Raw genomic sequence first — 24,673 nt, forward strand, 5'->3', positions numbered from 1 at the left:
AGACTTGAACATTTTTGAAAATACGTATGTAGATACAAATTACCAAAAAATGTATCTTTGCGAAGAGGGAAATAGTAAATATTTACATGAAATAGCAGTATTTATTTTATTTGTTTATTGACTTAATGCGTGTTTTCTTAAATTAAAACCATAAACTTCTATTTTCTAACTTAGATAATTCCCAAGCCTTAGATTATTATCTTAAAAAGCTAATATTACTTCACTATTTCTAATTTTAATTTGCAATTATCTAAGTTTTCAAAATTAAGGAAATATTACAAACAATAAATATCTTCTTCCTTACCTTTTGAAAAAAATAATTTAGATTAATTATCAGCATAAGCGTTAAAAACAATTTGGGGTTAGGGCTGTTTTCTAAAATTTAAATCATAATAGTAACTTGAAATTTAATACATTTTACTTTTATAAAGTACCTTTATACATTTTTATCTGTTAAAAGAAGAACTAATTATACAAATAGTAAAGAGTATATTTATTGTAAAGTTTTAATTATAACTTTATCAAGTTAGATTCTCTTCATTGAAATCAACTTTTCTTTTGAAGTAGGGTTTTTTGTGACGTCAAAAAGTGTACGTATATTAACAACTGTACGTTGTACCTTACCTGATAATTATCATTCAAACTGATATGTTTATGTAAATTATATTGTGAAACGATATTTTGTACAGGCTTTCCCAATAATATAATTACATTAAATCATTTCAATTTACTTAATTGGCATATTCAAAAATACTTGAAAAAAAAAATAACATGTCTGTCGCTTTGATATTGGAGTTATTGACGTTACAATATATAATTGACTTTTAATATTTATTTAATTTAACAAACGTATATTCAAGTGTTTTATACAAAATATTAAAACCATAATACATTGTATGTTATTTCTAGATAACTGTCAATGATTGTAGGCATTTTTTAAATTAAAAAAATAATACATACTTAATTTATTTTACTTCTTATTATTCATTTTATCATAGTGAAAAATCAATTATTTTACTAACACTGTAGTGTTTTTTTTCAATTTAATGGCCTAATTAATTATTTTATTTTTTAACTGCGCATTTCAACGTGATAATACACTTATAACTATTTCGTAATTATTAATGAAAAATTGTACCTACACATGTATCTGAGAAACAACTTGGAGTCAGACAAGTGATTTTAAGTGTTTATTGAATTTTCAATAACAATAACGATTAAAAAAACATCAATCACTGTTTTATAATTGATCTCATGAGTCAATATTATTTTTTATCAATTTCATAAAATTCTTGTATTAGGAACATATTCAGAAATTAGCTTTGAAGTGCAAGAACGGATCTAAAATTTTTCTAGAGATTGCTAAAAAAAATTTTTTGTTCGAACACAAATCTAATCGATTTTTTTGTCTTAATGGTCATTTTTTGGCTCATAATTTTTTCGGTAGCCGAAAGAGTTATGTGCCCAATAGTATGGAAATTCGATACAATCAACTTGTCCCAATGATTTTGTTGCTGCACCATAGTATCACTAGATTCCTGTCTGCTAAAGCGCTATTGTTTCCCGTCTTCTCTTTGATATGTGAACTGAAAAAAATGTTATAAATAAACCATTAAAATGCATTGGATAGGTTATATTCTAAAATTTTTATTAAAAAATATAACCAATTTAAATTGTTATGAATTAACAAAAATGCAACCATGAAAAATTATGTTTCTCAGTATGGTCATTTCCACTTATCTTTAAAATAAAAATAATGGTTTAAGTATTATTCTAAGGAGATGAGCATATGAAAATATTCTTTACATCACTAAATGAAAAAAAAGTTGTATTTAATCATGTAACTAAAGACGTTCCGTAAAAGACCACTCCCTTTGACAATCTTTTATAATTTTTCAGTTGAAAGTTTTTCCATATCTGGCATTGCAATGTATTATAAAATCAATACTTCTTGTATTTCTTAGACCACATAAAAGAATACACTAACACAATAATACATTTGATTCTAGTTTTTGCAATATTACTAGTATATGGTAGACATGGGTCACTGTTATTCTTTGCGTCTTCGAGGCACCATTAATGTTCTAAAAAAGAAAATAATAGTAAAAACTGTTGGTTGGACTATGAAATAATACTACATGTCTCTATCAAAATGTATGACACATTCAAGACGCCCAATCCCCGTATGTGCCGTTCGTAACACATTATATAAGGGCTGAAGATCCAGTTTTTTCTCTTACACTTACTTTTCTCTTTCTATTTTTCACGTTATTGTCTCAGACTATTCTCTATTACAATATGCTCTAGTGTATTCTTTGTGTGTGTCTTTATTGTCTTGAACTTAATTTTTTTCACATAGTTTAAAACTCACTATTGTTAAAATAACTAATATCTTAGAAATAAACATACTTTTATAGTTTAGAAGTACCTTTAATTTTATTAATACATTTTTTTTAATTTTAAACAAACGCTTTGAACAACTTCAAATCACCAGCCGATATTCTATTATCATTATTTCAGAGAATATCAGGTAAGAGTAGTTTTAAGACACTAATTACGTATAATAATTAATAATCAATATCTACATCCCTCTTTATAAATCATGCTCTTAAAATTCTATGTCTCTCGCTTTGAATGTTTTTCTTTTGGATATTACAAATAGCGCTTAACTAGTGGCTCTTAACCCACGACAAATTAAAGGAACTTCATACCATCATTTATACCTTTATTTACTCACATATACTGAATAAATGACGGAATTATTTAAGTATGCAGTGATTAATGTCTTAAAACGTATGATAATACTAGTTTTACAACAATCGACAAACAGAAACATATTAAATATTCAACATTTCATGATCTATTTATCCGATATTCTCTGGTTGTCCTCTCTAATACTTAACAAAAGTATAAATAACACATATATGATTGAAAGATTTTTAAAAGCCTTCATAAATCAACATGGAGAATTTCCAATATCTGAAAGTAACATACTTACACAACTAACTATAATACTTCAAATTTTATTCCAAATTCTTCAAAACAAGCAGCCATTATTATACTAAAAAAGTTGCGTAGTAACACAAGTAAATTACTTTGGATATTACATAGTGCAGGGTTATATGAACTTGATTAATTAACATTGACATAATAACGTTCAGTCGTTAAATACGACTTAATAAACAATTTTATTGGTATCAAAATAATGTATCTTTTAACTTTTATACTATTATAAGTATAAATTATAGTAAAGTGAAAACATGGACTTGCCGCAATGCCTATTTTTTCATTGTATAAAACATTACAGCGGTTAGTCATTGGCATAATATTAGGTGAAAAGAGTAGCAGATGTTTATTTTAGGGAAACTAATTGAATTCTAGTAGGACTTTCAATATAATAATGGTATAATTCACGATAAGATTATTTGTTAGTATTAAAAAACAGATCGATTTACTACTATAGTAGAGTTTTTTGCGACTTGCAAGATACAATATTTTTATTTATTTTTATATTTACTTGAAAATATACAATATAACGATTGTACAAGAGTTATATTAATAGTCGCTAATAATCAAAATAAATTTCGTCAGCAATCGAAATAAAAGAATTAATTGAAAAATTAAGTAGTTCTTAGTTTTGACAGTAAATTGACCAAAAATAATTAAATAATTAAGTTAAAACTTGAGAAGTGGATATATTTTTATGAATCTCTATATAAAGTATAATAAAAATTAGATGTAAAAATAGAACATTCTTCTTGTATTAAACTAAGAAAGGTTTTTTTTCATTTAAAACATTTAAAAAAAGTTTACACTCATTTTAAATTAAGTTTTTCTTTTAACTATTATGTACGATGCGCTATTTTAAATGGGACACCATATCAATATTGAGTCATTCTCCTGGATAACCCAGTTTTTTCATGAGCTATGCATAAAAAAATTCTTTTGTATCTCCTCTAGGAAAGAAAACAATATTTTTACTATATAATTATTTTGATCGTGGAGGGTTTTATTTTCTAGGGAAATGTCCAAAATGTCACAGATAAGTAATTTTCAGGAAATCATAAAAATATTTCTGTTTTTTCAATTGAAAATATTGACAGTTTTGCAATGGCGGCGTAGCCAAGGAAAGCTAAAGGAGCAATAGCCTTATTGTCTAATTATTTCTATTGACAGTATATGACTTTGGTCATAGTAAGAATATGTAATAAGAAAAAAAAAGGTCTTTAATATATATCCCAAACAAAATTTCTGTCTACATCACTACAGTTCTGCTTTTGAAACTTTTTCTAAAAATTAAAAGTAGTTATTTAACTTAAATTTCTCTACACTATATTGGCATATATAGATAAATCATTTTAAGTTAGAAAAAATTGTTTTAGAATTTTTAGCACTTAAATCACCATTCCTCCATTATCAATATACCAAATTACATATATTGATAGAAAATAGTTTTATTTTAAATCTATTTGAAAATTTATTTTCTTAATTTTTAAAATTTTATTTTCACGACTAAAATTGATTTTTTACTGTTTTAGAAATTACATTTAAATTACCAGATATAGCGCAGCCGAGTATTAGTGTAGATATGCACAGAAAATTTAAAATGGGTCAAATGCCCAAATTTCCCCCCACCCTAAATGTCTGTAAATAATTTAATTTTAAATAACTTTAAATACAAATACACGTATGTGAATAATTATTTATAATTATTAACATTGATTTCTGTATTTCTGCAGAAATACAGAAATCAATTATATTTTAGCAACATAGATTAAGTTTTGTAGAATGTCAATAAAAAATGAATGTTAAATTAATTAAAAATGAATAACTTGTTTTACTTGAAAAGTTTATATAAATGGTGGTATATTATAATAAAAAAAAAATATTTTTTCTACCATTAGCCTTATATTGTGTACAATTGAAAACATTAGTAACAAATTCCTCTTCTTGTACACACATAAAATTGACCTTGAACTTTAAAATTAATAATTCTACCTTATTTAAGAAGAGCACATGCAGTATCATGTAGCCTTATAGTTTTTTTTTAAATAGTTAAAAATTAAATTTACTTATATTGGCCATTTTAAAATAGCTTAACATATACCAATGTTGTCCCACTTCGTTTTTATCCAAGGTCCACTTATTTCCCAGTATAAGTTTTGCGCAATATTTATCGCTGGTTTTTCTAGTTTACTTAACGTTTTCTGCGGGTTAACGGGGGGGAGTTAATTTAGTTAAATTAAAATTCATCAACATTTGTACTATTAACAACCATCATTGATACACTAACAGCGTGAAATGTATATTAACACTAGGGCTTCATTTCTGGATTCATTCGCTCGATGACCTTTTTTTTTTAATTTATTTTCTTATCACCCAAAGACCCATATGTTTGTGTTTTATTTAATGTACTTACAAGTGTGATAAATTATTTTTATTTATGTATTGAGATCTACCTGTTAATTGAATACGTGCAATGTATTTCTAGGGTCTCAAGTAGGAGAAAAAAGTTGTTTTTATCGCTATATTATCTAAAATTAAACGTTAATACATGCAAAATTGGTGGGGAGTGAAAAAAACTTAGAGTTATGTACCTGTGTGGTGGGAATTTTTTTCATGTACGTTTACACGTACGAGAACTGACCAACGTCGTTCCCCTTCCAATTAGAATAAACATTTATGCTTGCGAGATAGTCTCCGTTATATCCAAACTTCTCAGCAGTCTACTGATCGGTGTTTTTCCGTCATTCTGATCATTATCAATTTTTTTATTGTTGTCATTAAAACTTTTTCGACTGTCCTATTTATGTTCAGAATAATATCGCAAAGTGTAGCTTAGTAACGTCTCGCCCGCGCTTAACTAAACCTGTTGTGCCCGCTGTCATCATGGGTCCAGTCCTAAGTCAACCGACATTGTCATTACCGGTGAGTGTTGGCCGCAACTGACATGCGACAACAACAATATTAATTATAATCAAAAGCTGTTTAACGATAATAGTTATCAATGTAATATGATCTCGTCGCGGCTTAGTTTGTTTTTTTGTATAACAGAATTTTTGAAAAATCTATTAATTTACATTTATTATTTATTTAAAAAATTTCTGTGCAAAGACAATTGAATATTAATTAAATAATCTATTAAATATTGGCGAATAAATTTCTATGGTTGATAAGGAAGAAAATTATTGTAGTACTTAAATTACAATTGTTTTCATTAAATTACTCTAAATATTTGGGATTTATAAATCATTCTATAAAACCATTGATTATAAATTTACAATTTATAATCAATGATAAAATTATGGTGGTCTAATAGGTTAGTAGTTATTTATAGCGACTAGTAGATCCATAAAACTTAGTTGTATAATATTAATAATAATTTTTATTGTATTTATTATTTTTAATTTTATCAATGGTATGAATAATAATATTATAGTAGTTAAAATAAAAAAACAATTAGAGATATTAGAAATATTAGAAAAATTTAACGCGATAAGAATGTTTAGGGGCTTTTCTATTTAATGGAATTTCTAGAGCATTTTTTTTTTTTGGCATAATTATATTACGTATTATTTTAAAATAAAAAGTATTTTTGGGTTCATACTTTCAACCTTATTAGTAAATTTATGTGTAAAAGTATTTTGCCTCCGGCTATCAATTTAATTGTTAGGATTTTGAACACATTGTTCTTAAATAAAAAATTATAATGTAAGAAATATATAGTAAAATGATGAGAGACAATTGCAATTTTAACCCAACAAATCGAAGTACAATTTTCGAAATCATATTTTATAAACTAAAAATAAGGCGTAAGATAAAACCCTCAAACCTAAAGTAATGGGATTTTTATTATAAATCAATTTGTTCAACTTTCAAGCTAAAAAGTACACATGTTAAAAGAAATGTGTATTTAATTTGTTATTATATGAAAAAGTATTGTTCTCAACATTATAACAATTAGATCAAGATATGCAATAAAGCTATTATTTTTCTATAAGGAAATTGGACAATAATTTTAATAAAATATTCCAACGTTTAACTACTTATTATTTGTCACTCCAAAAACTATTGCATGTTTAATTGCATTTACAAAGATTTATACAGGAATCTTATCTACTAATACTACGTAATAAAATGAAATTCACCATTTTCTGTAAAAAAAATTTAAAATAGACCGAACTTATTTTTTCGCCCACCTTAGTCATAGTAAAATATTTTCTACCTAAATGTAATTTGTCATCATTGTTTTTATTTGAAACATTATAATGATTTCAAAAACTCTTAAATAAAAAGGATTCCAAGTTCAAATGATTCAACTGTTTTAAAATTCGAACATTTTTAAAAATTAAAATGTTTTTTAATATTAAATTGTTCTGACAAAAAATAAATATATTATTGACCGAAGAGCCAAGTAATTATAAGTAGTTTCCATGACAACAACGACAGAGTTTTATAAGGAAAAGATGTTTTCATCATTTTCATCATTGTTAAGAATAATGTAAAAAACTCTAATCCTTACTCTTTAAACACTGTATAATATTAAACAATAGAATTTTTTTTTTTTAATAAATATTAATAAGCTACGTTTAAGAAAATAAATAAAAATTCTTAAGAGGATGATACATAGTAATTTTTTATCCTAGAAAAATTAAACAATTAAAACAATTAGTTTTAATTTTTATTTCTGTTAAAGACCAAAAAACTTATGAATGATATAAGATCTATGATTAAAGCAATAATACCAGTTTTTAAAAATTCTTTAATTCAATTTTTAAAAGAAATAGTGTAACTGAGCTTGTAAGACAATAAGACTCAATGTGGCTTGACACTATGCTAGGTCAAAAACTGATCAAAGGCGTTTCTTTGTCAAGATATTATTCCAGTTAATTTATAATTAGAGTTAACATAAGTATTCTTGTCGACGAACTAACTTAACAGTTTTTAAATTTGGGAAAATCGCCCTAAAATGAAAGCAATGATGGCTCTTAAATGATTTTTTTTTTGTTCTAGATTTGTTTAATTAAATTTTTCTCTCCTCTGAAAACCAATGTTAGTTCTTGAATTTTGGTCGTAGATAAAAGGTTATCCTTTTTTGCTTATCAATTTGTTTTTTTTAACCAATTAATAAAATTTAACAGTTTAATCAAAAAATGATCACCAAAACTAATTAAAAATTTTGCTTCCTAACAAAAAATGTTTGTGATGGTTGTATTCTACTAATACTTACAACTAAATACAAAAAATTTAAAATCTGATAAAAAGATTTAAGTTTAAGGATTTTAGTAATAAGTTCTTGGAGTTTTTATTTATATAGGTTTCACATTTTTTAATGCGTTTTAACTCTACAACTGGCCTTTTAAGGTATATTCCAATTTTATGTTTAATGTGAAGCCGATAAGGTATTTTATCTTGGATATGACTTATTTGCTCAATATTTAATATATTTAATGATTTTTTTGTAATTTCATTTGAAAAAAATGATAACTTTTTATTATAAGACGTACGAATTTCATTTTAAAACGATTAATTTTTAGTAAAAAAATTAATTGTTAATTTAACGTGTCCAATTTGTATTGTTTAGTGTTTATTATTTTTATTATGGTATCCGAGTAAATTGATCGACATATAAAGGATATCAAACCCGTATAAAAATAATAAACAACAATGCAGAAAAAATTGAACAGCTAATATCTAATTCAACTAAAAGTGGAATGCGGGTTCATTTTGTTTAATTATAATATAAATAACTAACAAAATAAAAATTGTATTAGTTACTTATCTATAATTATTATAGATAGTAAGCTGCATTCAAATTAGTTTTCCTAATCAATGCAGCATAAAATGTGAACTAAAAAAAAATAGGGGCCTATAATGATAATATTTTTTAAAGGATTCTTAAAATAATGTTTAGCCAAAATTATAAAACTATTCGTATAAAATTATCTGTCTAATGGCAAATTCGCGATTTTCTATGGGGGCGTATATTTAAAAAAATGTTGATTATATTTTTTTTTTCGTGTCGATTGTTTTTAAATAAAAGATACGTATTATGATTGGTAGTTTTATTCATAAATAAGTGAAACTTGAATCAAGGGAACGCCTCTGGTTTTTTACTGTAAACTACGAAAAGACGCAATACAGCAGCCAAATGGTTAGATAAAAGGCTTCTAGCTTACTCAATAGTTTTACTGCGAGACCCGTGGAATAATTCCGCGTTCTCTGTTTCAATTGTTCTATCAGATGTTTAATTATCATAAAAACGAAAAATAAAACATCGTTTATTGCAAAAAGAAATTATTAGAGTAACTAAAATTTAATATTAAGAGATTATTATTTGAATTACTATCTATTACTATACTATTACAACTGTTAACAGTATTCTAGTTAAAGTTATTATTTAGACATAGTTAAATTTTATTTTAGATAATAAATTTAAAATAGCACAGCTAAGAAATATATATTTATATTTCTAGTTTTTTGTTTTACTGTTAATCACGTCAACAGTACTTCAATCAAAATTCACTCTAGCGCAAATCGATACACAATCTGAAGTTACAACTCCTATAAATTTGCAAGAACTTATTGATGAAGTATTTTATCCACCTCCAGAATCATCATCATTATCACCTAATAATGATTTTGATTCTACAACTGAACAAGGACAGTGTACATGTGTACCATATTATTTATGCACAAACAATCAGACAATTAATACAGATGGTACAGGATTAATTGACATAAGGTTCGTTAAAATTATAATATATACAGAGCGAGATTTTATGGGGTTTAAGACAAAATAATTTATTATTATAAAAATGTATAAGGCAATGAGAAAAAAAAAGTAAAAACTGAGCATGGGTTCAAATTAAATTTGTATAGTTATATAAAAATTAAAAAAAACCAACGATAGCGCAGTGGGGTCGTGACACAGTATGGATGTAGGATAGTTGGAACACGTATAGATGATATCTGACAGCGATTAAAATCACTATCATAAGAATCGCTTCGACGAAATCTGTAGATAGTGTTTACAAAAGCAATTGAATGATTTTAATTGTCTATCTAGAAAAAGGTGGTTAAGCAACTTTTTATTTCTTAAAGGAGATTTTCTTTTCAATTTTTAAGGGTATTATCTATAATTAAATACGAATTGTAATAATTTGATGTATCGTTAAAAAAATTATTCAAGTGAGAGCTGAGAAAATAAATGACAGCTACAAAAAAAACCATATAGTAAAATAATTTTAATATAAATAAATTTATTTTCGTGAGGGAAAACTACAGTGATGAGTATTTGATATTCCTTGAAGTTATTGAATCTAAATGAAATAAAAATCAAATAAGTTAAATATTTAGCTAGAGGGAAAAAGCTAAAATTCATTCAAAAATTTTATTTGAAAATCGTGGATAATTACATGAAACTTGGTTAATAAACTGTAAAAAATTAATATTAATATGATAAATATAATATTTTTTACATTAATATTTACAAGGACTCTAATTTATTTTACAAATATTCATAGCTACAAATCTTTTTACATATTTCATCTATATACACAATGCTTCATTTTACACTAACAACTCCATTTTTCTTAAAATAATAATTATGTTAAGAAAATATTTTTTTGTATTATACAGTATCATATATTTCTCGATTTATCATTTATTTATTACTTTTTTAATACATCTCTTATATCTAAAAAGGATGCCATCTTTATATTTTTAGATGGCAACATACATATTTAACTAGCTTATAAAATAGGAAATTATCTAATTAAGAAAATTACTAATCGATTTTTGAGTATGTCGATTTTTAATTAAATCATTTTTAGCATAAATACATAGCAGAAAGGTATTGGTTTTACCATGATGTGTTTTGATGTTTGTCCGTGAGAATTTTCAGTTTTCCCTTAATCGATTTTATTGATTTATGTTTCAAAAGAACTCAATTTTGATCAAGTTGGACTTATTTTCAACGAAAATTTAAAAAATGTCTATTATAGAATTTTAAAAAATATTTCAAAATTACTCTATCGTAATTATATGGCATTTTCAAACAAATTTTTTTATATTTTAAAATTGTTATAATTTAAAAAAAATACAATAATCCATATGAAAAATTAATACAATATATTAGTTACAAAAAGTTATATTTTAGTTTGTTTTTAATGAAAATCCAATGATAAACCTAAGTACTTAATGGGTTTGAAAAAGACCACTTAGAGATGTAAATTTATTTTTTTCAACTCAGTTTTTAAAAATGTTCCAGAACGCCAGCTCTATTTTATACTATATTAAATTAAGGATTTCGAAATTCACATCAACATTAAAAAAGAATCCTACGGTTGTTCTATTAGAAATCAGTCACAAAGTTAAACATGCATAATTTTTTCCAAAAAACAAATTACTTTATATTTATTTTTGAAAATATTTTAGCAAGCGTCCTTAAGGTATTATGTAGGAAATAACTATTTACATATTTCAAGTAGACAAATTTCGAAAAATTAATTTAATTTTGACGCCTTTTGGATAATGTAATATTGGAGTTTACATACACAAATAAAAAAATATCATCATTGTACTTGAAATTTAGGTTATTTGGATAAAACGAATTACAGAGCGTGCTTGTATTAAAAAAAGTTGTAATTAAAAAAAAAAACGGTAGCACAGTGGGGTCGCGGCATAGTAGAGACATTGCATAGTTGGGTTCAGTCTAGATTTAATCTGACAGTGATTAAAATCACTATCATAAGAAACGCTTCGATGCAAATCTGTAGATAGTGNAATATATTAGTTACAAAAAGTTATATTTTAGTTTGTTTTTAATGAAAATCCAATGATAAACCTAAGTACTTAATGGGTTTGAAAAAGACCACTTAGAGATGTAAATTTATTTTTTTCAACTCAGTTTTTAAAAATGTTCCAGAACGCCAGCTCTATTTTATACTATATTAAATTAAGGATTTCGAAATTCACATCAACATTAAAAAAGAATCCTACGGTTGTTCTATTAGAAATCAGTCACAAAGTTAAACATGCATAATTTTTTCCAAAAAACAAATTACTTTATATTTATTTTTGAAAATATTTTAGCAAGCGTCCTTAAGGTATTATGTAGGAAATAACTATTTACATATTTCAAGTAGACAAATTTCGAAAAATTAATTTAATTTTGACGCCTTTTGGATAATGTAATATTGGAGTTTACATACACAAATAAAAAAATATCATCATTGTACTTGAAATTTAGGTTATTTGGATAAAACAAAGCTAGTAAATGTAGATGACGACTATTCAAATCATACAAAATGAGTATAATAATAGCTTTGTAATTTGTTTACTAAATTAACTCAATTGTATTAAATTTTTTATAAAATTTTAATATTTATAAATATGAATTATAATTAACAAGGTATGATACTTTAATTAAATTATAATAGATTTTTATTGAGAGTCTTAATAAAAACATTTTATATAAAATATTGCAATTTTTTTATTAATTTATAGTACGCCAAAAAAAAGGAGATTCAATTCTTTTATAAAATGGTTTCAGAGCAAGTACGCAGCCAAAAATAAATTCTTATGCTATTATTAGTTATTAAGGATATTATTATAATTATTTGATTAAAATCATTATTTCGGGGAATAACGTCATCTATTATATGGAAAAAAAAGTTTGAGCGTGGCGTGGGACTCAATCTACTATATCGTATTATAGAAAATATTGTAGACTATTGTAAAAAATAATTAATAGTGCAATTGAAGAAAAATTTTTCATAGTGGAAAGAAATATTTTGGGTGTCTGTAAATTACTAAAATTATAAATAAAAGCAAACTACAAAAATATTTCTTTAAAATATTAGTATTTTAATTAATTTTTTTCTATTATATTGTCAATATAGTATGTTTAAATTCTGAACACAAAAAAAACAATCATTTATAGGAGATTAGATTGGAGACGTAGTCAGAAATATTGTCATGGTGGGGGGAAGCTGAAGAAATGTTTTATATTACTTAATATCTATCTAAAAGTATAATGTTTAGTTAATAATTTGATAATCACAAAAATTTCAAAGGGTCGACTGCAGCCTCATTAGCACTCTGATTACGCCATTGAGGTAAATAATTCTTAGAAGTAGCAAAAATTACTAAATTAGATTTTAATTCATTGAACAAATTTAAAATTATTTAAAATCCTTTATAGTATTCTCATGAAATGAGTTCTAATAAATATGAACGGTATACAAAAGAATTTTTTTATTTAAACGAAGAGATGTAAAGCTGCTTTATAATGAAATTAAGTGTTCATAAAATCCCAATAAATGGATCTAGAGCTATAGAACTTGCATCATTTACGATAGGTATGTCATCCTGGGAAACCCAGGAAGCAAAACATAAAGATTATACTAAAATAAATAAAGGGAAATCCAGTAGAGTTAATACAAATATTGATATTTTTTTATAACATTTGATCCATTGATCACTTCAAAAAGTAAAAAAAAATACTTTCTAAAACTAAATAATTACGTATAGAAAATATTAATATTATATGTGATAATATAGATAAAGAGCATGAAGATCTAATTAATTTCTTAGAAATTACTCTAATTGAGAGTTTTGATAGTTAAAATAGCGATTGAAAAAATTATTATTTTTTATTAAAGGTTATGTATTTTTATTATAAAGACTTGTACTTATTTTTTAAAATAATGTTGTTTTTTGAGAAAAGTATTTCATTGACATTTTGTTAAAAATTATAATAAAATCTTTGTATTTTCACTTTAACGACAGAAAAATATATATATTTCTCATTTTTCCAAGTTTGTTATTTCATTATGAGTTTATAAAAATAAGTGACTTTCTTCCACTGTGGTACGTTTGCGTTGTTCATACCAACATCAAATTCAAGCTTTTATATAATACTTTATGATGTGAAAAAAGAAAATGTATAATTTTATTCAATTCAACTTTTTAAATGTTATAAAAATCTGCCCTATTTTATCCTATAAAATTCAAACTATTGAAATGTACATCAACATTAAAAAAAAAAAAAATCCTACAGTTGTTTTATTAGAAATCAGTCACTAAGTTAAAGATGCATAATTTTTCCTGAAAAAGTTGTTACAGTTAAAAAAAAAAAACACATCATAGTAATATTAATGCTTTCTCAGCTTCACACATCGAAGCTAAAATTAGGAAATGCAAGAACAAATGAAACAATTTATTTTTATAACAATTTTTTCAAACAAATTAAAAAATAAAAACTATTGCTGTATAATAGATGTGTTATGTGTAATAATTATAATCAGTTTTAAGCTATCTGATAGTTTATTTTAGTTCCAAAAATCAAAAGTGGGCAACAAATAATTAAAAGGTTAATTTGTTTAACGTTTAAACTTAACTAGTTAATTATTTTTCTGGTTTACTAGTTTTTAAAAAGACTTAATTAGTCCTAGAAATAACTTAGTTTTTTCAGTTAATTAGATAATAACCATCATGTTATAATAAAGTGTCATAGAAATTTTTGGCTGCATATGTGATTTTAAATGAAAATAATCCAATAAATAATAAAATCTGTGATTTATGTTTCTTGATTAAAAACTATTATACCAAGATAGATAAGCATAAAATATGAATTACATCACTGGGCGCTCTTTGGCAGCTACCACAGGTAACTCATACTACTGAGTGAAATTGCATGTTATCGGTACTATTTAGAGTGTTCAGTAAGTAAGGGAAACAGGTTTTTCTTATTATTTGGAACAATTGACCTGGTCGATAGCTCACGAAATTTTAATGCAATTTTTTGATCTTTAATGTGGACTGTATTTATACGATATATATATTTTTTGTACACTTTACGATACGACGATTCGCTTTGGGTGCGCTGGCGTCATAAACTAAAAAAAAACTAAAAGACATTAAAAAGCCTGCGCGACACCGCCCCCTACCTACTCGCATTAAATATTTGATAGAATTTACACCATGCCGCCTACCTTGACAAATATAGATATTTTCAACATAATTTAACAAGTAATCATAAAAAATCAAGATATTACAGAAAAAGAACAAGTACTACATAAATACAAAATAATACTAACAAACAAATAACCATAAATACATTTTACATAACATAAATAGAATAGTTAAATATTTACTTAAGAAGATGGCTTTATTGGCAAAGGACTTAAATTTCTGACTGCTCGGTGGTAAATGTTTTGACTACAGCTGTACGAATCACAACATCCTTACCCGTCCGCACGCTTACCACTCGACCTATACGCCTACATAATGGAGCAATATTTTCTTCTTTGATTAATACAACAGAACCAATTTCTATTTTTGGTCCTCTTTCGTTTGCCCATTTGTATTTAGATTGTAACTGGGAAAGATACTCTTTGCTCCATCGTTTCCACAGCTGTTGTGAAAACTTGTTCACGCGGCGCCAACGATCAATATTATTCAATGGTACATCAGTCTCTTCCCTTTCTGTCATAGTTGTTAGAGCCTCTCCGGTAAGAAAATGATCAGGAGTTTACGCAGTAAGATCGGTCGGACAAGAGGATAGAGAAGTAATAGGTCGAGAATTTAAACACGCTTCTACCCTAGCAGGCAAGGTATACATTTCATCATATGTTAAACGAAACTCGCCTAATACTATTTTTAAAACACTTTTCATGCTCTTCACCGCGGATTCCCATAAACCCCCAAAGTGTGGGGACTGTGGGGGAATAAACCTCCACTCTATCTTATCATTCGCTAAATAAATTTCTATGCGCCTCCGAATAAAACAAATCATATATTTCTCGCAGTTGCCTACACTCTCCTGTTAGATTTGTAGCATTGTGCAGAATATATTATACGACTTTTTCCTCTACGGGCGAAAAATCGACGCAGCGCTCGTAAAAAATCTTGAGTACTTAAATCATTAACTAACTCAATATGAATCGCCTTTGTGACAAAGCGTACGAATAACACATGCGTAACTTTTTAATAATTTTTCTTAGGGTATTTCTAGCATTTAATTTAGCGTAATCTAATTGAAGACAAAGCAATTTCTCGTGCTCATTACGCAATAATGAATAAGTGTATTCGCAATTTGCTGGTAAAATGATCGGATGACGCTGAAAAACGTTTGTGGAAGCAGCGTGCTGCTCTGTTCTAACGCGAGACCATTCGTTTACATTACTTAAATCATGTATTTCACCAATTCTATTCGCTACAAACGTCTTCCCCAATTGCTAGAAGATGACCTAATCCAAGCTAAAACAACATTCGAGTCGAACCACAAAAATGTTTGTTTGATATCTAAACATAATTTAGGTATAATATGTTCTGCTAATCTGACAAGTAGTAACGCNACATTCGAGTCGAACCACAAAAATGTTTGTTTGATATCTAAACATAATTTAGGTATAATATGTTCTGCTAATCTGACAAGTAGTAACGCAGCGCATAATTCCGTTCAAGGTAATGAAATTATTTTTAGAGGCGCGACTTTCGATTTAGCGCAAATGAGATGTGAACTGATTTTACCAGTTGTATTACCCGTACAACGAAAATATTAACACGCGCCGTATGCTTTCTACGATGCATCAGCAAATCCGTGTACTTGAAAATGTTTAACTCATTACTTACATCAGTGCACCGCCGTTGTATTATTGTTTGGTTTATCCATAATTAATCGCTAACGATCTCCTTCCAACGATCAATAAACTCGCCCGATAAAATTTCGTCCCGTCCTGATCTTAATTGCCATAATTGTGTACGAGTATTTCACATCTCAACGTGACCGGTCCAATAAACCCCAGTGGGTCGTAAATTGCAGCGATATATGACAAAATCGTTAGTTTGGTAATTTGTACATCCGACGGTTGTCTCAAAATATTATAAGTAAATGTATGGCCCATTGTTGGATCCCATAGAAAACCGAGTACTCTAGATAAGTTGGGTTTCAAAACAGTTGAATAATTTACGACTGAATCCTCATTATTATTATCCGTTGTAGTATTTGTTAATGACTCGGGATCATTTGACGACCACTTCGCTAATTTCATTCCTGCGCTATCTAACACGCCGATCGACTCATCTCGCAATCTTACAAAAGGCGGCACGGTTGTAGCTTATTGTTATTGTCTTGTATTGATACTGCCGCGGCTGATAAAACGAATTGTTCAAAGGTAGAGACGATTTCGTCGTGTCTACTAGAGATGGAAAGTTTAGTTCATTTCTGTGAATAGTTCATTAGTTCATAGTTCATTCAAGTGAATAGTTCAAATGAACTATTCTTAAGTTCACTAATTTTATTGATCATGCTGATATTGTTTGGCAATGAACTATTCATTTTATCAATATTAGTATAGCAGTACACAGTTCAGTTGTAGTTCACACTACTTATGGGCGATTAAGTTATAAACTAACCCTTAACCTGAACATCATAAACTAAGGAAAAATTATTATCAATACCCTCATGGCTCATGTTATCATTATCACCTAATTCAAGGTAGATATACTGACCAGTAGTCCTAAGTTAAATCAGAAATCTGATCTAATATTTGTACATAGTATGAATTTATTTTATTGTTAAACAGTTAAAAACCGTGTAACATTTTAACAATATAATTTATTTGTTATCTAATTGTAAACAGCTATTAACCATTTACAGTATTTCGAACAACGAACCACAGAGAATTTTTAAAGAAGTTCGCGAACTATTTCATTTATACATTGCTACCAATTTTTTTCGAACTGTGAACTGTTAAGTTACAGGTACTGAAACAGTTCAGAATAGTTCATCTAAGTGAATAGTTCAAATGAACTATTCGTTCACGAACTTAACATCNATTCATCTAAGTGAATAGTTTAAATGAACTATTCGTTCACGAACTTAACATCTCTAGTGTCTACCGGTTCTACCGATTCGGATTTTGTGTGCTATTGTTTACGTTCGGATCAGGTGTAACAGTTGTAGTGCGCAGAACGAAATGTAACAAAGAATTATGCGGTTTTGAGCATCGCAAACAATATTTCGATAACGCATTTTTTACCCGCACGATGCCTCAAGCAAATTCGACAAAGTTTTAAATCATTCACTTTATTTATACGCTCTTGACCGATAACGCTAAAAAGGTAGGACAATGATAAATTGTATGCAGACTTTTACATACAAAACATTCCAATTTTTTATCAGCTACTGCTAATGATTTAGTAAATCATTTTTTCTTTATATTTTTGGTTCTGACTACTTAGATCATTTACTCCTAGAACACGCGTAGTGATCGTTTTTGATGTTTTCATCGATTCTAATATTTTTAAAACGGCTTTATAAAAATTCTAATAATTCATTTGGCTCTGCTACTTTTGTGTTGACAAGCAGATGTTTCCCAAGCGCGTAGTCATTTAATCATAACAATATGAACCATTAACGGACCCCAATTATCGGTAACGTTACTAGTGGCAAATTTATAGGCAATTTAGGTGACGATATGTTATGTTCGGCCTCTATAACTTGTGCAACTCTATTATTTACACTAGGCGTTTCTTTATTTTGAATAAAACTATCGGCTGCAGTAACACTTCTACAAAATGCATCTTCAAAATCTTTTCGATGAGTCGCTTGACTTTCTTCTTCCGATTCTATCTCAATGGCACTTTAAACTCGCTTCATATTTCGTCTATATTTCGCCTCTTTTATTTTAGTTGATTTATCTCGTCGCTTTCAGTTCTCTGATCAACTTCTCAAACCTCGTCAGCGACGATTTCAGTTGCCCTTTCCGCATTATTAGATTTTTAAAATCGCCATGTTATCTCTCGCAATTATACAGCTGTTATTACTACTCCACACCTACTCGTACTATATTTACAATGAACCTATTCGCACTTATCTCGATTTTACAATGATACAATTTCTACTTATTACTAAATACTATTCTTTCTTATATATAAATACCTTGCTTTCTTGGGCAAACCCAAAGCTACGCTATTTTTATTTTTTATACAATTACATAAAAAAAAATAGATATAACCTCTAGTTAATTATTTTTTCTTTTTTTAATAAGGAATAAAATGGAAATAAATTACTGACTGTATCATTTTTGAGTCTTTCTTCCTGGACGGTAATGCGACGTTCTCTTCAATTGTATTTTCTTTTCTTACGATAATTACGAAGTTAATACAACGATTTATTAATACGGATTTTATTAATGAGATGACCAAAAATTCACGATTTTCATTAATTTTGCACCTTCCGCACCACGGCACAGTTTGCCGCCTGACCACACGGTCTCTATTACTTACGAATTACGAATAAATGGATCAATTGCTTCCGCGGCCGAATGGACCAAATGGTCGATAGCTCAAGTAATATTAACGCAATCTTATGATCTTTAATGTGGATTGTTTTTACATTTTACGATAAGACGTTTCGCTTTGGGTGCTTACAGGTGCACTAATGTCACAAACAACGTCCGGTTTCCGACTAAAAACTAAATAATATTTAAAAGCCTGCGCGACACCGACCCCTACCTATTAGCATTCAATATTTAATAGAATTTACACTATGACCTTTTCCTTGCTTCTTGAAAACTCTCTATATTTAATATAGAATACTCATACTAATCTTGTGTAACTCTTTTTAAGATACTATTTAATGAATTCAGATTTAAATTTCTAATGAGAACCTATTAAAACCTATTACTTTTACTAATTTTATTTACCCTGTAATCTTACAAGTTATTTTTTCTGCAAAATTTAAAATAATTAATATTCAAGAGTAAGAAATTTCAGGGTAATATAAATTTTATATTATAAAAAAATTCCACCTGTACTAATTGTAGAATGTTAGAAATTATAATAATAAGGACTAAGTTGTATACAGTTATTCAAATCCATGTTTGTGTCTCCTGGCACTTTAAGAGTCTTATAATATAAAAATTAAAAATAATTAATTATAATAAGTTAAACGATTTATGAATGGGTATTATTTAATTTTTTTGCTATAAGTATAATTGTTGACTCTAACGCTACTGTATAACTTATTTAATAAATATGATTCATTGATTATACACGAAAACTATATAATTATCTTTGAAACGCCTACCAAAAAAATTTATATACAACAAAGCTAATAACCATAATGGGGTCCTTGAAAAGCTAATAAAATATTCCCAGTTGAAAATCTGAGAGCACTTGGAGTATTACAAATAATTTCAGGGTTTTCATTGAGTGAGCACCACTATATTATATCCAAACAAATGGGTTTTTTTTATTATAATTTGAATTACACCGTTAACATTGTATATACCAAAGTATGATAATTACTTTTAGTAATTATTATTATTATTTGGTTTAAAAGGTATATTAATTTGTACATGGAGTAAACATATCATAACTGACATATTTCTTACTGTAGATTTAAAGATGGCCCTTGCACAAATTACATGGAAATGTGTTGCAACCATCCTATGGATATAAACGACTATACAACACAATCTCCATCTAAGTATAAAGAAACATACAAAGGCTGTGGCCACTGGAATTCTGACGGAATAGGATTCAGAATAACTGGCCACACTAACAACGAAGCCCAATTCGCAGAGTTTCCATGGATGATGGCCATTTTTACAGAAGATAACTCAAACTTTAAATTTTTGTGCGGTGGATCATTGATTCATCCAAGTGTTGTATTAACAACATATCACTGTTTACAAAAGTAAATATAGTCGATTTTTGTGTAAAAATTTGTAAAAAAACATTTGTAATACATAGGTTATTTGAGGGGTTGAGCACAACAGTGGCCTATGCCACATAACAGTTATTGTGTGGAATACATCTTTTAAAATTCTTACGAGTATATACAATTTATTAATGCAACAATATAAATAGTGTTGCTATCTAGTGTAAAATTAAAAAAAAAAACAAAAATAGGCTATTATTGCATTAAAGTATTTTTTATTCTAAACAAAATTATCTCACCAACTCAATTTTTAACATTTTGAGGGTTAGGCCCATTGTATGGCACTAAACCCCTCAATTCAGATTTCAGTTGTTAGAAGAGCACTGTATTTTTAGAGTTTGCTTGGCCTATTTTAAATGAACATATATTTAGTAAAAGTTCAATACGAAATCCATTTTTAAGAAAAATCGTACCATAATTGGTACTATTGTTTAAAAAGTAAATATCTTAATTATAGACCTAAATTCTCTCGATAATTTATCTAGCTGGGTACACTTAATTTGACTAAAACACTAATTCGTTGCGATCATCGAAGTACTACGTCAATATATGTTGAGAAACTGTCTTAAATACAAATGTACAAATAGGCTTAACCTTCTTCCTATGGCATAAAAGTTCATCGGGATAAATTCCTGACACGCTGAACAATTAAAATTTATATAAAAGTAAAATTATAAGGTAAATGAGAGGTTGTATATAAAAATTGTTTGCCTACTTTAATTAATGAGTCATAAGCTAAATAGAGTCTTACAATTAGTCATAAATTATGACTTATTAAAAAATCGATGTTATCCGAATTATTACCCTATTTTCACTACTGCATGTTATATACATTTAAAAAAATAGCCTTTTAACAGAAATAGTAAAACCCCCTCCAATTTTATCTGGGCCATCCCCGGTGTTCAACAAGTATGGAAAAGAGTTTCCATTATTTGTAACAATTGACCTGTTCCCTTAATTTTTGGTCATTCTATATAGTTTTATATATGTTTTTCATATAGGTTTATTAATGATCAAGGTAAATTAGTGATACGAGCAGGTGAATGGGATACTCAAACTGAGTTGGAAAATTTTCGTCATCAAGATAGATTTGTTAAAAAGATAATTCGTCACGAAAAATATTATGGTGGAGCTCTTCATAATGATGTCGCTTTAGTAATTGTTAATGAACCATTCGTATTGATGGATAATGTCGGTACAATGTGTTTACCACCGCAAAATTTCGTTTTTAATCAAGAAAAGTGCTATGCTAGCGGGTGGGGTACTGATGTCTTTGGTAAGTTAAACTAAAAATATACTGTTCAAAGTAAAAATAACTGCTCAATTTAGCTATTGAGCTATTGTTATATTAAAAAAGTAGATTTTCTTAAAAAATACAATTATAATGAAAACCTATAATTGATTATTGTGTTAAGGTAAAACTGGTGTTTATCAGATTATCTTAAAAAAGATCGTTTTACCGATCGTACCGAAGCATCCTTGCGAGGCAGCTTTAAAACGCACTCGTCTTGGACAGGGTTTCAAGTTGCACGAAAGTTTTATTTGTGCAGGTGGAGAGTCTGGAAAAGATACATGCAAAGTGAGTATCATAAAATAAATAACACTTTAGTTAACTTTTAAGTTTATTAAATATTTTAGTTAATGAAACTTCAAACGCTCAAATATGTAATAAAATGACTTATAAATTTTTCATAATTAATAATAATTTAGCTTTTAGCGCCTCTTGACAAGTTGCATACACAATAGAGCCTAAAGGGGCTTTAGTCCACTATTATTGTCCTATAATTATATAGTATATATTATATGTACATTGTACACATATAAGACTTTGACGCTAGTAAGAGTACGTGAAAAGCCAATAAAAAAACTGATATAGTAAAGTGTAAACCATAAAATCTATATTTTTTATTTTAAATCCATACAGTCTACTTAATTAATTTTTACATTCTTAATAATTAAAGATTTAAATCTAATTAACACTCATATTCAGCAGAGTCCTGAAACTAAAAATAAGGGAAGAATGAAAAAAATTTTTTTGTTGGTTGAATAATTACTTCAAAATTATGTGGATTTTTATTTTAACAAATAATTTTACTTAGCGTTCTATTATAATAAAAAAGTTCGGACTTTAAATATTGATAATATACGCTTTCCTCTTAAACCAGTACTTGTGTCTGGACTCCCTTCCCTTCACAGCCATAATATAGTTATAAGGATTAAAATTAATTGTATCACGTGAAAAAATTTTTTTTTTTTTAAAACAGCTTTCCAAAATAAAATTCTACTTTTATACCTACCCATAAATTTTATGAGCAAGTTGAATTTAGTTTACGTTAATGACAAACGTAATAATAACAAAAATATAAGAGAAGCTTAATGTTTAAAAATATTTCAAGGGTGATGGTGGTAGTCCATTGATGTGTCCTACGCCTGAAAATCATGAAAAATTCCATCAAGCTGGAATGGTTGCATGGGGAATAGGTTGTGGCGAAGATGGAACTCCTGGAGTTTATGTCAACGTCCCCTTATTTAGAAATTGGATCGATAAACAAATGCGTGAACATGGTTTTGAAACAATATACTATGACGCCTATTATAGTGGAAATTATGTGTAAATTTTTACGTTACACTAAAAAATCAGCTCGAAATACTATGATATTGATGTTGATTAAATAAAATTATTTAAGTTTCTACAGTATTTTTTTACAAACAAATTTATATTTCTATTAAAAACTGTTTCCATTTAAAAAATTCAAAACAATTATTGTTAAATATTTTAAAAATACTTACAAATTACTTTTTCCTATTTATTATTTAATTATAGTGCTAGTAATATTTTAATTGATATAATGTTTAATTTGACCTTAACATGTACATATCTTCAATTTTTTGTTGTTTAACTGATAAAATGACGTGATCGGGAAACGTAACTATTGTGTTAAATAATATTTATACCTTAGTTTAGAGTAAATAATACATTTATGGTTGTTCATAGTGCATTATTCATTAGTACACTTTGTTCATTAATAAATTTTTTTATAAATGTAAGAAATGATAATTTAGTTATTCAGTTTACAGAAATTAAATTTATATTTTATCAGCTAAATTTATAAAATTCAATTGTATAAGCGTTTTTAAAATTACATAGAATTTTTTTAATAAATAACAAAACAAGTCAATTAAGTTAATAGCATGGTAAAATTCTAAAAATGGTTTAATTAAAAAAGTCTCAAACTCTTATACATAAAATTTTGAGTACAACTTTTATTATTTACTCAATTAATTGTTATGGTCCGAATTATCAAAAATAATCCTACTCTACAAATAGGCGATTATCTTTAATATTAAATAAATTAAGGAATAATGCTTTATTAGTAAGGGGAACATAGGTATCACTTTTAATAACATTTATATATGAGTAAGTGTTCACCCCAATTTAAGCCATCAAATAACTGGAAATTGAACTTTAGAAACCATACAGTGAATGAATCACAAAGATGAAAATAAGGTAAGATTGTTATAAAAAAAAACAAAACCATAAATTTATATTTAATACTATTTTCATTTTATAATTCAGATTTATAATTTAAACAATGATCCATTTTATCTCAAAACAATCATTTTCAATAGACATAAAAAAAAATCCATAAATAAAAAAATAAACAAATTATTTTTATAAAATATTTTTTTCACATTTAAAATTTACAAAATTTTTGAAATATTTATAGATGTAACAAAACAAGATCGAAAGATCTTATTATATAAGATATAAAGTTAATACAAAGATAAAAATTATGATTTCAGTAATCATTTAACTAAAAAAAAATATATATATATTATTTTTAGGTTCCAATAATATCTTATAATAAAAATGATTATATTTTACAAATAAAATTCATCAGTCTTTGTATAAGTCATCTTATGTAAAAAGTGTAT

The 24,673-nt window shown here is 26.9% G+C and overlaps 1 protein-coding gene and 1 long non-coding RNA gene across 2 annotated transcripts; one reads left to right on the top strand and one right to left on the bottom strand.

Moving 5' to 3' along the window:
- Positions 1-1,177: 1,177 nt before the first annotated feature.
- LOC126900056 (uncharacterized) lies at positions 1,178-5,352 on the bottom strand. Its single transcript, XR_007702787.1, has 3 exons — positions 5,073-5,352; positions 1,807-2,084; positions 1,178-1,586 (listed from the first exon to the last, which is right to left on the bottom strand). It is a non-coding gene; the product is annotated as an uncharacterized LOC126900056 (long non-coding RNA).
- Positions 5,353-5,684: 332 nt separating this feature from the next.
- Positions 5,685-23,435, top strand: LOC126900041 (phenoloxidase-activating factor 2-like). The gene is made up of 6 exons (XM_050675467.1): positions 5,685-5,928; positions 9,477-9,745; positions 20,414-20,713; positions 21,739-22,013; positions 22,153-22,316; positions 23,134-23,435. Exons 1-6 carry the CDS (start codon positions 5,890-5,892, stop codon positions 23,350-23,352), a joined length of 1,266 nt encoding a protein of 421 aa, XP_050531424.1. The 5' UTR covers positions 5,685-5,889; the 3' UTR covers positions 23,353-23,435.
- Positions 23,436-24,673: the final 1,238 nt, after the last annotated feature.

This window comes from Daktulosphaira vitifoliae, unplaced genomic scaffold, assembly GCF_025091365.1.
Source record: "Daktulosphaira vitifoliae isolate Bord-2020 unplaced genomic scaffold, ASM2509136v1 Scaffold_2, whole genome shotgun sequence".
Classification (NCBI taxonomy): domain Eukaryota; kingdom Metazoa; phylum Arthropoda; class Insecta; order Hemiptera; family Phylloxeridae; genus Daktulosphaira; species Daktulosphaira vitifoliae.

What these genes read in the sequence shown, in the direction of transcription:
- LOC126900041 (XM_050675467.1), top strand. Translation starts at nt 5,890, where the DNA reads ATGGGTCCAGTCCTAAGTCAACCGACATTGTCATTACCG. An exon ending in ACATATCACTGTTTACAAAA is followed by an intron (nt 20,714 to 21,738) that starts GTAAATATAGTC and finishes TTTTTCATATAG; the next exon opens with GTTTATTAATGATCAAGGTA. An exon ending in GTGGGGTACTGATGTCTTTG is followed by an intron (nt 22,014 to 22,152) that starts GTAAGTTAAACT and finishes TATTGTGTTAAG; the next exon opens with GTAAAACTGGTGTTTATCAG.